The 14,479-nt window shown below is 33.9% G+C and overlaps 1 protein-coding gene and 1 long non-coding RNA gene across 3 annotated transcripts; one reads left to right on the top strand and one right to left on the bottom strand.

Annotated features, from left to right (window-relative positions):
- Positions 1–6,438: 6,438 nt before the first annotated feature.
- Positions 6,439–11,247, top strand: LOC133676216 (probable serine/threonine-protein kinase At1g54610). 2 transcript variants are annotated; one of them, XM_062097839.1, is made up of 8 exons: positions 6,439–7,089; positions 7,169–7,453; positions 8,504–8,821; positions 9,461–9,688; positions 9,905–10,005; positions 10,072–10,195; positions 10,655–11,042; positions 11,193–11,247. In XM_062097839.1, the coding sequence occupies exons 1-7, from the start codon at positions 6,736–6,738 to the stop codon at positions 11,003–11,005; spliced, it is 1,761 nt and encodes a 586-aa protein (XP_061953823.1). In that variant the 5' UTR covers positions 6,439–6,735; the 3' UTR covers positions 11,006–11,042; positions 11,193–11,247. The 2 variants fall into 2 exon arrangements, with proteins under 2 accessions (XP_061953823.1, XP_061953822.1); XM_062097838.1 differs by having other exon boundaries at positions 6,440–7,089; positions 10,655–11,247.
- A 1,401-nt stretch (positions 11,248–12,648) lies between these two features.
- Positions 12,649–13,418, bottom strand: LOC133675170 (uncharacterized). Its single transcript, XR_009835359.1, has 2 exons — positions 12,989–13,418; positions 12,649–12,862 (listed from the first exon to the last, which is right to left on the bottom strand). It is a non-coding gene; the product is annotated as an uncharacterized LOC133675170 (long non-coding RNA).
- Between the last annotated feature and the right edge of the window lie 1,061 nt (positions 13,419–14,479).

Genomic DNA, 14,479 nt, shown 5'->3' with positions numbered 1-14,479 from the left:
AATACAGAGATTCAAAACCCAATCTACCGTCTTCCAATCATTATAAATGTGGATAAGACAATCCAAGAGCGGTGATCAATAGTGACTCTTCTTGCATGAGGTGGTTTAAAAATGATGAACTGCGTCACTGCCACGATAAGCTACTATTTTGCTGCCGGTAAAGTAATTTTCTTCAGCAAAAAAAATTAAATATATAGGTTTATTCTATATTTTTTTTTCAGAAAATGCAATGAATAAATAAATAAAAGATGAAATTGAAAATAAAAATATTCAATAAAAAAATTTGAGATAACCACCATTAACTTGCTAATCATATCATAGGCCATTGGATTTAATAATTTTTATTTCTAGAACTAATTTTATTTGATTATATCTCAACTAGATGCATGATACTATTTTTTTTTATAGTAAAACGAGGTTTTTCTTAGTAGAAAGGTTTGAGGTGTTTTGCCTTACATGCATATTACTCTCCTCTCATACATATTCATAAAACATGGGTGTTTTGCCTTGCTCCAGATTATTTTTGGTGAAATATATGATTTTGTACGAGGTTAAGTATATTTATTAAATTCAGTTTGGTTTAAGAACTAGATTATAAATTAGACTAGTTATACTAAGTTGATGTGAACCAATTAAAAAATATTTTTATAAAAAATATTATTTTAATTTTTTAATTAAAAATATTATTCTAGATTAAGTATACGTTTAATAATATGATATATTATATTTTTAACTCCACTCATTAAAAAATATTAAAAAAATATATTAAGATAAAAAACCATTTAAAAAGAATTATGAGAGGCAGGTTGCAGTACCAAACACACCTAGATCTGATATTGGAAGAAACTAACAAGACCATGAATGGAGACAGAATGCATAACTTGGTGTGCTTCCATTAATGGTGTTGAAAAACATGACTGAAGGAAAAGGACCCAAAAGAAGAAAAATGTCAGGTCATGGAAGGAGGCCATTAAATAAGGGGAATCAGACAGCAATGAGCTCGCAGATTCAACACGTTCAAACTGATCCCCCCCTTTTTATTTTTTATTTTTTTAGTTGAAAGTTTTGACATGTTGCCTTGTGTTTGTTGTTTGTGCTTCTCTTCTCCGTGATTCTTTTTTTTTTTTTTGAAAAGAAAGTTATTTTTAAAATATTTTTTATATTAATATATCAAAAAAAATATAAAAATATTAAAAAAATTATCTGAAGTCAATTTTTTTAATTTAATAAAAAATCAATTCAATTAGAGTATGATAATTTAAGAACCGTTTGGGAACACGAAATCACATTCCATCAAAATTTAACTTTTTTTTTGCTTGAATTTAATTTTTTAATGTTTTCAGATAGTTTTTGATTTGTTGATGGTAAAAATAATTTTTTAAAAATAAAAAATATTTTAATATATTTCTAAACAAAAAATACTTTGAAAAAATCATGCTAACACACTCCAAATACAAAGGATCTGTTTGAGATTGTGGTAACGACTACGGTTCAAAGTGTCTTTTGCTTAAAAATATATTAAAATAATATTTTTTAATTTTTTAAAAATTATTTTTGGTATCAACACACATGAAAACGATTTAAAAATATAAAAAATTAATAATTTTTTTTAAAAAAATTAAAATTCAAACGAACACCAATTTACACGGCATTCACAATCAATCCCTTTTATCTTGGTGAGAATTTTCGCCCATACCCATGATTTATTCTACACATTCGTCGTCTTTAAAATTCTTCCAAAGTCACCCTCATCATTCCTCCTAACTATGCCGTCTAATCGGCTGCATTTACCTGGTCAATTCACTGTTCTTCCATGGACTTACGATTCTAGAAATTCAAAAGCATGCTTCTTTTACGAAGACTTTTGTTGCATGAAATACAAGTATGCCCTAATGTAAGCTAGCTTTGCAAAGACAAGTCTTTCATTGGAGCTTTTCAGAGTCAAGTCTCTAGCTAGGCTACACTTCAAGAGGGACCATTAAGCTTTGCTCGGTCGGGAGTTTAGAGTAATTAATTGCTCGCGTGAGTTAAAAGAATGCTATATTTCTCGAGCAAATCCAAGGAAGGAATCAGTTCTTCATCGCTCGGGGAAAAAGAATCAGTAGTGTTCTTCATCTAGTGGGCGCTTGGAAAAATAAACTAAAAGGTATCATACTCTTAAGGTGGACTCTCTCTCTCATTTCACTCATGTTTTCAGTTTTCACTATAAAAATATCATTTTGCCCCCTCACATTATAAATAATTTAGCTTAGTTAGGAGGTTAATTCGGTCATTTTCCTGAGGTACAAGTATCATTGCTAAATTCACAATGATCAGCTCGTTCTTTATTGCACATTGAAATTACTGAATTGTTCTTGAAGGTTACTTTCATTTAGTTAGGTTACCGTAATCCACCTTTTTTAAAAAAAAAAAAAAATTACTAAAATGTGCTACGTGTCAGTGTTTAGGATGACTCTACGCTATATGAGAGATGCACGAGTTGCCTTCCGATGGAGTAACAACAGGTTTCACGATGGTGTTGGAAGCTATAAGGCTCCCTCTTCTACATGGGGGCGCGCGTGTGGTGTTATACGTTGATGGTTTATTGTTGTTCATCCCTTCTTTTTTCTTTGTTTTTTCTCTTTCTTTTTCCCCTTAAATTTTATTTTGGTCGTTAAAATTTAATTTGGAATATATAAAATTTCAGATTTGTACTTTTATTTTATAATATTTCAGATTTGGCCCTTAGTGTTTTAGTTTCTAGTTTTTATTCTTAGTTTTTTTTTATCAAAATCTAATTTGCTTTCAATTTTATCATTGAATTCATGATCTTATTTTTTTTTAATTTGATTTTTATTTTCTTGATTTTTATTTTTGCCTCGGATTCTTATGTGAATTTGATTTTTTTTTGTTAATTTTTCCCATTAATTCAAAATTGAATGATGTTTTAGGTATCGCCCTTCAATATTTTGATTTTGATTTTTAATTTTTAGTTTTTTTATCAAATTTTAATTTATTTTCAATTTAAATCTTGAATTTATATTCTTGAATTTTTATTTTTTAAAATTCAGAACGCCTATCCTATCTAGTATTTATCTGATTACTGAGGCATGCCTTCCTAGTCCAACTCCCAAATTCTAATGATATGATACTATACTCTAAAGGGTTTTGCCTTTATATTCTCCATTGAGCGTGTTTGGCAGTGTGGTTGCGGGTGCTTTTTAAATAACTTTTCGTGCCAAAATGCATGCCAACGATGTTTTTTTATTTTTTAAAAATTATTTTTTAAAAACGATCCAAAACGTACAAACTATCTTAAATTTTAGTAAAAAAAAAAATTTCAAATTTTTTGAGAACGCAGCCGCAGCCGTATTCCTAAACGGGACCAAAGAAGGGCAGTACTATATATATAATAATTGTGCGAGTACTTTAGCAAAAATTAACGCTGCTTGTTAATCGTCATTTGATCAAGTAAACGACACAAATTTTGTTGTCGTCGATAATGGACAAACATAAATATCATGATATAGATGTTATTTATTGGATTAATAAATACTTGCATCTATCACCAGTATTTATTAATTATCTTTATACTATTTCGAATATGGATAAAGATGATGAGTTTCCAATGTGACCCTTGTCAAGTAGCGTTAGCCATGTAAAACATTGAAAACCAAGAATTGGTGTATTATATATATATATATTAACGTGGATGTCCGAGTCAGTTTGCACGCACCTCGATTAATCTAATGAATCCTGAAGTTAACGACCATATAAGCCTCCAATAATCTTAAGATGTATGAGACTCGAACTGATAATTTTTAAAAAGTAAAACTAAAATTTAACCAGTTAAACTATACCTTTTATATTTGTATTTTATGTTTTATGTGAAAGGTTTTGGGCAATGCTAGAGGCTGTAGAGTGAAGAACCACGATGCTACACTACCCTTTTCCAGAGTATATGTATTGAAAAGTTAAAATTCTAGCATCGATGTGTTTATGTTTATGATTTAATGTTAATAAAATGATTATTATTTTAGTAGAATTAATTTCAATTGTATATATTGCTATGTTTTATATCATCATTGTAGTGTTGAGAGAGAAGATCTGTGAGAATTAAGGTTGTTCGGGTTACTATGCAATCTATATTTCATAATTTTTTTTAATTTTTAATTTTAAAATTAATTAATTATATGTTTTTAAATTGTTTTAATATGTTGATGTTAAAATTAATTTTTTAAAAAATAAAAAATTATTTTAATATATATATATATTTTTTAAAATATATTTTAAAAAACAACCATTGCTACACTAACTATGTAAGAAAGAAGATAAACAACAATTGAAATTGCAAATTCAATAAGATATTAAATGCTAGCTACCTGGTTTAATATTGTTTTACGAATTTAGCAAGATATTCTTTTTACACAACCAATATTCATCTGTAATGCATTGCTCCCTCTATATATTTCTTCAATAAGTAGCCAATTGAAAACTAAAAGCCTGCTAGCTCCCTCTATATATCTCTTCAATAAATGCAGTAAACAGATCTAGGTATGGTTGGTAGAATTGATTTTGATCTGTCACTTCTGCATCTGCAGAACTGTAGTGGTTTGCAGTGATGATACCATGATTCTTCCTTTCACCTAAGCAGAACTGTGCCGGTAACTTGAGCAGAAAACCTTAAGGTCCTTATAATAAGAGATTAATGCAAAGGCTACGAGCACAGTACAATTTAGTTCTGTGTAGTAAAACTTGCTACCATGGCTTCAATGTCCCCAGCTGCCTGTTCAATTCAAAAATGGATGCAATTAGGGTTCGGGACCAGCTCTGCCACTTTCTCTAACCTCCTCTTTGCCCCCTCAAGGTACTGTTTCTTAATACCATCACTCTACCAGAGTTACTGTAAAATTGAACGTTGTTCTTTGATTCTTCTTTCATTAGAGAAGAAATGTATCTATCTACGAAGAAAATTACGAAATGTTAGGATTTTTTTTTAAATTATCACGGGAAATGTAAAATTTTGGCGGAGTATCACCATTTAAAAAAATTTGACAAAACAATTCACTTTGATAGTATTGCGCTTTGGACATTTACTAAATATTATGTTTCATAAACATAATAATTAATGGTCATTATTTTTGATTTGCTTTGGTTTTTATAAGAAAAATAATCAAACCGATTTAAAAAAATCAAAATCAAAACCGGTTCAAACCGACTGGTTTCGATTCGGTTTTTTAAAACAAAAACCGGTTTAAACTAGTTTGGCTTGGTTTTTCAGTTCGACTCGGTTTTAGCTCGGTTTAGCTCGGTTTTTTCTAATTTGGCTCGACTTCTTTTCGTTTTGGTTTTTTCAGTTTCAGGTTTACACCAAATCGGTCGGTTTTTTCAAAAATTTTATCAGTTTTTTCACGGTTCGGTTTTTTCAGCTATTTTTTTCTTCTAATTTTCTCATTTTTTTTGCCTACCCCTAATAACAACTTAAAATTATATAGATACACAATATCTATAATTAATATTGCAAGTTCATAAAAGCAATATTTAGACAAATATCATAATTCTAAAACACGATATTATTAAAATATAGTGCATATAAACAGCGGCATCATAAAACTTTGCTATCTCACCAAAATTTTTCATCTTATGCTATTTCATTATTATTTTTTTTATATACTAATTACACATTTTATCCAAAATGTTATCGCTGAACAAGATTTATAATATTTTTCTCATAGTTGTTGGACCAACCAGAAGAATGACTTGGGAAAAAAGCTTGAATCATTACTACTAAATCAACCCTCATGTCATTGGTCAACACAAGGTAATCATTTCAGTTAAAAATGCTATAATCTTGTTCATTCTTCTGGTTTCATTGAATTTCAAAGTTGGAGCAATATTTTTTAGTTTTTACTCAATTTGATTTTTTTTAAAAAACGAACTTTCCTCGTCCGAGAAGTCCGCCAAGTACCTATTTTTAATTATAGCAAAAATATCCAGTGTCTGTACAAAAGGTACGCCAAACACCTCCGAATCCAATACCATGCCTCCGAATGGTACCTCGAGGCTGAAGGGCCCCCGTACTTTTCTACCCTCAAAGTTTACCTTTTCACTCATTCATGTCCCTACCTTCTCAAATCCTGTGGCGCAGAGCTAGACAAAAGAAAAAAAGAAATTCAGTCTCCCAAAAGTTACTTTCCACTCCTTGTTTGACTTTCCATATCCCTCACCCAATGACGTCTCTCGTAAAATTTGACATTCCCAAGGTAAAAATAATAAATTAAGATTTATTGTATAGTAATTAAACAAAGTTAAAAAAAAGTTAAAAAACCACTAAACGAAAAAATTAAAAAAATCATGTCCACCTGAACACTGACAAGCGACAACTGAATACTCTCACCTTCTCAGTGGCATTTATGTAAATATATAAGAATCCATGCCTTATTTCTCAAATCTATTTCTCAGTGTCTTCACTCCCTCCCGTCTCTCGAAGGAACATAAGCTGGTACCTCCACTTCTACGCGGGCTTAACATTTCTCCTTCTCTAGCTCTCTAAAATTTTTTACGTTAGTCCGCTGTTCACGCTCCGTTCAATCTCCGTTAACTAACCCAAGCGGTCTTATTCTTGCTGTTTTGATTTTGAACCTTCACAACGCTGTCGTTTCGAATTCAGAAATTTTAACAGAATCTCACCGTCAGCGCTCTGCCGTTACCGGGAGACCAGTCATTTCTAATCCCCGATGCACAGAATCTAAACTAATGGGCTGTGTTCTCGGCAAGCCCGCCTCCAGGGATCGCCAGAGTCGTGAAGTATCCTCCGACCGTGGCCGGAGCTCCGATGAACCACCCGTTGATGTCACCGGATCCGTTAACGCAGCAGTGAAGGTTAAGAGGGAGAAAGCAACAACATCAACTCAGAAGCAGAATGCAGCGCGACATACCGGCGATTTCCCGGCTGTGGATGTCCAGGGGACGACTGAAAGGCGGAGGCCACGGCCAGAAGTTAGTCTGTGCTATCAGCAAGGGTGGCCATCGTGGTTAATGGCGGTTGCCGGTGATGCCATCGGCGAATGGACTCCTCGCCGAGCTAACACATTCGAGAAGCTTGACAAGGTAATTAAAGAAACCAAAACCCAAGTTTAATTAATTTAATTGCATGTATTGAATTATTAACAATTTTCGGATTTTTTAGATTGGGCAAGGGACATATAGCAATGTGTATAAAGCAAGGGATTTAATAACAGGAAAGATAGTGGCTTTAAAGAAAGTGAGGTTTGATAATTTGGAGCCAGAGAGTGTTAAATTTATGGCAAGAGAGATTCTTGTTTTAAGAAGATTAGACCATCCAAATGTTCTTAAGCTTGAAGGTTTGGTCACTTCAAGAATGTCATGTAGTCTTTACTTGGTTTTTGAGTACATGGAACATGATCTTGCCGGGCTGGCGGCACGCCGAGGCGTCAAGTTCACTGAACCTCAGGTACATTGTTTGTTATTTTAAGATTGGATGTTTTGTGGGTTGTTTTGATTTTGTAGTAGTTTGTTGTGTAATGTGATAATTAATGGTATTTAAGGGTGTAATTTTGGGTGTTTTGGTGTTGATGGATTTGGCATTTGGGGCTATTGGACTGTTTCGTGTTGTTTTTTAGCTTTTGGGTGTGTTGTGCTTTTTTTAATCTTGTTTGTTTAACTAGGTCCTTTTGAGGCTGTGCATATGTTAATCCTTTTTTTTTTATTTGCTTGTGAGCTTTGATGTTACTTCAAGCCATGTCCAAGGCTACAGGGTCCCATTACCTCGTAGTTTACATGTCCATTTGTGCTGCTATGATGCATAGAGGTTTCATATGCTCAACATTATGTTTTGTATTATTTTGGGTTTGAAGATTTATGGGAAGTTCAAACTTTACATCACAACATGTATGAATATAGAAATTCCCCTTAATTAGCTTTCATTTTTTGGGAAGACTGATCAACTTTTCATCTTGGAAATGAATAAATGCAAAAAGAAAAGATGCCAACTCCAAGATTTGCTAATGTTTATGGCATGACATAATTTGATTATTTAGTCACTTCTCTAATGTTGAACACTTTGGCTTTGTTTAGGTGAATTTTTCATTTCTGAAAGCTCATTGGAAAAGTAAATGTGCATGCACATCTTCAATTATTTGTCAATGTCAAAAGTATTAATCAAAACAATGATAGTTTATGGATACTGAACTAAAAGTAGGTTACCCAGAATTTTAGTTATTTTCATTCCATATATGCTTGTCTTCAGTTTTGCTATTTACATTAGGAAAGATCCAGGGCTTCATATTATTGGCGGAAATGCCAGCCCAAATGAGATGCTTCCCTAGGATAGAAACTTAGTTATACTGCATGGCTTAAGTAGCATCAGAGTAACCATTTTTCATATCAGGCCTTTAATAGCATATGGAGTTTTTTTGGTTATTTTCTATGCCCTGGAGTTTGACACCACGGTAATGTATCATATAACTGACTGGTGCATTTCTTGATTTATTCCCTTTGGCAGATAAAGTGCTACATGAAGCAGTTGTTATCCGGGATTGAGCATTGCCACAACCATGGTGTTCTGCACCGTGATATCAAGGGTTCCAATCTCCTTATAGATAATGAAGGAATTCTAAAAATTGCTGATTTTGGACTGGCTACTTTCTATGATCCTGATCGCAAGGTTCCTATGACCAGTCGAGTTGTCACCCTTTGGTACCGCCCCCCTGAACTTCTTCTTGGGGCAACTTATTATGGTGCTGGTGTTGACCTCTGGAGTGCCGGCTGCATTTTGGCAGAGCTGCTTGCTGGGAAGCCAATAATGCCTGGACGGACAGAGGTATTATTTTTACTTGCATACCAGGTTTCAAGATCCGCATGCAAATTCATTTGTTCTGGTTGAATGATGAAGTTGTTACTGCTGGAATCATTACACTATTTCAAGTCTTCATCTGGGCTACAAACTATTAGTTTAGATGTGCAACGATGCCCTAATTAAAACAAGGCGGTGATGTTGAGCCCTATGCTCAAACATGGGAACTAGGTGAGAGGCAGCAGGAACAGTAATATTTAAGGAATGATCCCTACCTTATTAATCATCTTGGGTTGTATAGTAATATAGAATAATATGGTATTCTGGTTTATTCTATGTAGATGCTGAAAATATTGTTAGGGAGTCGATAGCGTCAAACCAAGTAATCTAATGCCCGGATAAATATGCAGTCATCTGAGCTACCAACCATGGAAAAACCCTGTGTTATCGTGAAACGTTAAGCATAGCAGGTTAATTAAGTACACCTTCAGTGATTGTATCTTGCATTATATTGGTTTCGGAGTATGTGTTGCTTTTATTGACTAGTCTGATCGACTCAACCATTGTTGTTTCCATTGATGATATTGTTGTGTAAGCTATGTTCTCTTTCAGTTGGCTGGCTCACCGTTTACAGTTGATTTTCTTTTCAATTCTTTCCCTGCTTAGGTTGAACAACTGCACAAGATATTTAAGTTATGTGGTTCCCCATCTGAGGAATATTGGAAGAAATCCAAATTGCCAAATGCAACACTTTTTAAACCACAGCAGCCTTACAAACGATGTATAGTAGAAACCTTCAAAGATTTCCCCACTTCTGCTCTGCCTTTAATTGAAACTCTTCTTTCGGTAGATCCTGATGATCGAGTCACTGCCACTGCAGCTCTAAATAGTGAAGTGAGTGATTTTAACTCAATTATTTGCCAATCTAGCTTATATATATTAAAAGATGGCTTTATGTTTTTCAAGCTTCAGACTGATATTTATTTTTTGACACAAGGACTTGGGTGAGATATTCTTACTTCTCCACAAGTCTTTATTTTCCTTGAACTTATTTATGGATTGATATATGTGTTTTGGAGTGTAATCATGTCGTTGGTTTTCATACTACAGTTCTTCATCACTGAGCCTTATGCATGTGAGCCGTCGAGTTTGCCTAAATATCCTCCCAGTAAAGAATTGGATGTGAAGTTGAGAGATGAAGAAGCAAGAAGGTTTGTTTATTCTTTAATAATGGCCATGCTGAAAGGCGATCTTTATTTATCTAATTTGCTTCTCAGGCAAAGGGGCCTTGGTGGAAAAGGTAATGCTGTTGATGGTGCAAGAAAAACAAGAATCCGTGATCGGGCTGGTTGGGCAATCCCAGCTCCAGAGGCCAATGCAGAGAATCCAGCAAACCTAGATGTATGTGAAGGACTTTCTCTTGTTACCCTTAATATTATTTGTTTTTCTCTTTAGCTCCTCTTTTTTGCTACAAGACAGCAAATACCCAGCCACCCCCGAATCCACCAATCTTTATGTCACATGTTCATTATGTGTCATTTCATCCTTGATGAGTGTACTTCCTGGGTTCTAAGCCGTATCTCTGTAGACTTGTGGGGCAAGTCTAATTTTGAGAATTCTTTTGTGATCTCTTTTTAGTTTACCGCTCTTTCCCTATCATTAGAAAACTGTGGTTGGTCACAGGTCCTTGTTACATGGTGAAATCCACTTTGGATTAGGTATCTTAGGTCAATAGTTGTCAAATCAACTGGTCAGAATTGTCAACTGGTTAGGCCCTTCACTTCATGACCATACGTTCTCTACTCTCTTCTTGTGTTTTTCAAAGCATAGTTTGACTAGAGATTTTCATTTGTTATCCAGAGATGGAGGGCCATGACACAAGCAAACGCTAAGAGCAAGAGTGAGAAATTTCCACCTCCTCATCAGGATGCAGCAGTTGGACATCCTATGGATGCATCACATAAAGGTGGCCTTGTTTCATTTGGTACATCAGATACTTCCTTCTGTTCATCAACATTCGATTCAAAATCATCTTCTATTAAAAGTGCTGGCGCCATTGGAGGTCCTTCCAGAAGAAGGAAAACCAACAAAGAAGATCCCCAGATGGCTCCACCACGGAAATTTATCCGTCCATTCAATCCATCATCAGTAGCCCTATCAATGAATCTGCTATTCAAGGGTAAATCAGAGGTTTTTGGCAGTAGGAGGTAACAACTATTAAGAGTAGAAAGTTTTCCTTTCGGATCAGGTGCTTACTTTTCACTTTATTTCTTAAATGCCTTCTGTTTTTGTTCTGCAATCATTGCTTCCATTAATTGTACCTCATTGTATGAAGTGTATAATCGACAGAGGCCATGGTGAGCCAGTGAGTAATCCACTCCCTACATTTCTTGTACAGTTTTTGAAAGCGGGCGCTTTATAAGCTAAAGATTAGACGTCTTCTTCCTCGTTCATTTCTATCAACTGTAAACCTTGACTCATCCATAGATATTCTGCACCTTAGAGCTTCATAGTGCGAGCATGTCTTGCACTCGGATCTTAGTTTTCTCTATAATGAGCATTATTGCGTAGGAAAGTCATGGAGTAAACAGCCTTAGCTATTTTTTATTTTTGAGAATGACTTGTTTGTTGGGAAATATTTTTAGCGTTCCAAGAGAATCCACCGCTCTATATTATATCTATTAAAATTGAGTACGTGTATTAATTAACAATCATATATTAATGTTAATGTGATTTTCATTTAATTTTTTATATACTATTTTCATTTTCCCAAATCACATATTTTTTTTTTATTTCTAATATGATTACCAATCAATGTGTGACTCAATTTAAATAGATAAGGTACTCAATTTAAATAAATAAATACAGAGAATACGAAATCCATTGTCATTTTTATTTCTAGGACTTAAAAAACAATTATTTGTTGCATGAAGATAAATATTCATAATTTGTGATTTTTCAGTATTGACCACAACAAGTATTTATTAACTTTTATACCGATCTCCATATTTTTTATTATGATTGTTAGTCTAAATTTGTACATGATCAATTAAAGGCAAGATTTTAAGTAAAAAATATATCTACCTAATGATAGAATTAATTTTCTTTTATTTGATGATAGAGTTTATATGGTCATATAATAAAATAAAATAAATTATATTAAATACTTGAAATAATTCTTTAATTGAAATCAATTGTTCTATTGATCAGAAAATAATAAAAAATATTTATTTTAATTATTTTCTCAACACGAATTTTGATGAAAGATTTGATTTTTGACCTTTTTAATTTATGATTCTAAGAATAAATTTGATCCTTTCACGTGTAATTTTAATTCTCGAAAGTTATAAAGCAATGATATCAAATATCAAGATATGCCATTTACTTTCTCGTAAATTTCTCCTCTCTTCTCCCCGAAGTTGCTGCTTACTGGCTATTTCCAAGAACAAGCTCTAGGCCAAAGTTACATCTTTAACACACCCCTGCTCTGCTGACATGATCTTGAAATTTAATGTAGCCCCTTACCTCTCTCTCTCTCTCTCTCTCTCTCTCTCTCTCTCTCTCCTCACCTGGCAAGTCGTCCTGTGCCCTGTTTCTCTGCCAGGCATCTTGAATTGAACACACCCCTCGTCTGTCTGTAAGTGTCTGTCTGAAAGGATGTCTGAAAGTACTAGAGTAATGATTGTGAAGTTTGTTTTTTTAGAAATATATTAAAATAATATTTTTTTATTTTTAAAAAATTATTTAAATAATATAAAAATATAAAAAAACAGTTTACGTTCACTCTCAAAACTCTTCTCTCAACCATGTATAAGCCAAGCCGACCTGACCTGAACTCTCTAGCGCAGCTTCACCTCCTTCGCCTGATCCAGCTCTGGCCCTGCATCCAGACCTGACCTGAACTCTCTAACCCAGCTTCACCTCCTTCTCCGGGCATCCAGATCCACCTCAAGTAATAGCTTCAGCTTGGGCTCCAGTTCATAACCCCACTCCATCTCCGGTTCCGCTGGCTGTTTCGTTTCTCTTTAAATTCTGTAACATTTCAGCGCTCCATTCTGAAGGCCTATGCTGTTCATATAAAATATATATTTCATCAGACAATAGATTCCTATTCCTTAATCAAGCAATTATTCAACAATGTCAGCATACACACACCTCTCTCAATAAAAAAACATATAAGCCAGCGGACCTGACCTGAACTCTCTAACGCAGCTTTACCTTCTTCTCCTCATCCAGCTCCGGCCCTGCATCCAGACCTGACCTGAACTCTCTAAACCCACTTTCACCTCCTTCCAGCTCTGGCCCTGCAGGAGTATTACAAGGAGGTACAGCCGGAGGAGGAGGTGAAGCTGGGTTAGAGAGTTCGAGTCAGGTCAGATTATCCATGTTTTGTGTGTCTGGTCTGTCAGATACAATATGCTTGGAATTGCCTTGTGTTATATAGTGTTTTCAGAGAGGTGAGAGGTGTGTTCTCTACGTTAGCTGGCAGAAAAAGAGGAGTGCAAGAGGAACAAAATAAAAGAGAAAAAGGGACGCTCACAAGTCTTCCAGTCTTCAATTTCAAAACAAGAGAAAGAGACAGACTTGCCAGCTGAGAAGAGAGAGGTGAGGGGTTGCATTAAACTTCAAGATGGCTGGCAGAGGAAGAGTGATACAAAAGAAATAACATCTTGTCAGCAGAGCAGGGGTGTCTTGAATATGTAACTTTGGCCTAGAGCTTATTCTTGGAAATAGGCAACTTCGGGAAGAAGTAAAGAGAAATTTACGAGAAAGGAAATTTCATTTTTCTATTTATTATTAATATGGTGATCGAATCAGCGTGAAATATCTTGATTAATTCTATGAGTGATTATATTCTTAAATTAATAATTATTTAAGTTTTGAATTCATAACCAAAGAAAACTCAAAACTGATTAATTAAACTACTTTTTTGAATTAAAAAAATATCATCTTGATATCATAACTTTATAAATTTTTAAAATCAAATCAAAATTATTCTTAGAATCATAAATTAAAAATGTCAAAAATCAGATCTTTCATCAAATCAAAATTTTCACTCTATTCTTCCAACGAAAATGAAGGTACTTTGAACAGTTTCCTTTCTTAGTCACTGGAACAAAAATGTTAGAAACTCAAGACAGACCCATGAACAGACATATGACTAATAACTATTCAACAAGCTTTGCCTTTTGTGCATGTGCCCATGATCAGGATGATTTCAGTCTAGCCATGTGCATGCTGCATATATATATGCCTTGAAATATATCCTAAATCAGTCCCTCTCCATTTTCAGAAATTTTTTAATTGAAAATTAAAAAACACGCTCTTTATCATTTCTGCCAAGAGCAAGATTAACTGTTCTTAGTAGCTTGAATTGTCTCAGCATATGTTAAAGAAAATATAATAAATGAGCAGTTAAATTAGAAATGGGAAAACTGGATGTGAAAACTCATGACCTCATCTTCAGTTTCCTCTAATAATCTGTCCCAATTTAAACATATGGATTAGACTTGGTAAACCATGCATAAACTAATTAAGCAGATCGTTGTATTTATTAATTTTTCTTTGGATTCTTTTAAGTGTTCCATATATATCGTTAATCAGTGTTGTTTTTCCTTTGAAACTCCGAAAACATAAGCACTATGGCATGTATCAACATTGAGCATGATGTGATGATACCAAAAA

The sequence above is a fragment of the Populus nigra genome, chromosome 16, assembly GCF_951802175.1.
Source record: "Populus nigra chromosome 16, ddPopNigr1.1, whole genome shotgun sequence".
In the NCBI taxonomy this organism is placed as follows: domain Eukaryota; kingdom Viridiplantae; phylum Streptophyta; class Magnoliopsida; order Malpighiales; family Salicaceae; genus Populus; species Populus nigra.
Note: the sequence above shows the minus strand (reverse complement) of the source record. Positions and strands in the feature narration are given on the sequence as shown.

Bases quoted from the DNA above. Each gene is read 5' to 3' on its own strand.
- LOC133676216 (XM_062097839.1), top strand. From the start codon at position 6,736: ATGGGCTGTGTTCTCGGCAAGCCCGCCTCCAGGGATCGCCAGAGTCGT. The intron at 7,090-7,168 runs GTAATTAAAGAA...CGGATTTTTTAG, and splicing joins CATTCGAGAAGCTTGACAAG to ATTGGGCAAGGGACATATAG. The intron at 8,822-9,460 runs GTATTATTTTTA...TTCCCTGCTTAG, and splicing joins TAATGCCTGGACGGACAGAG to GTTGAACAACTGCACAAGAT.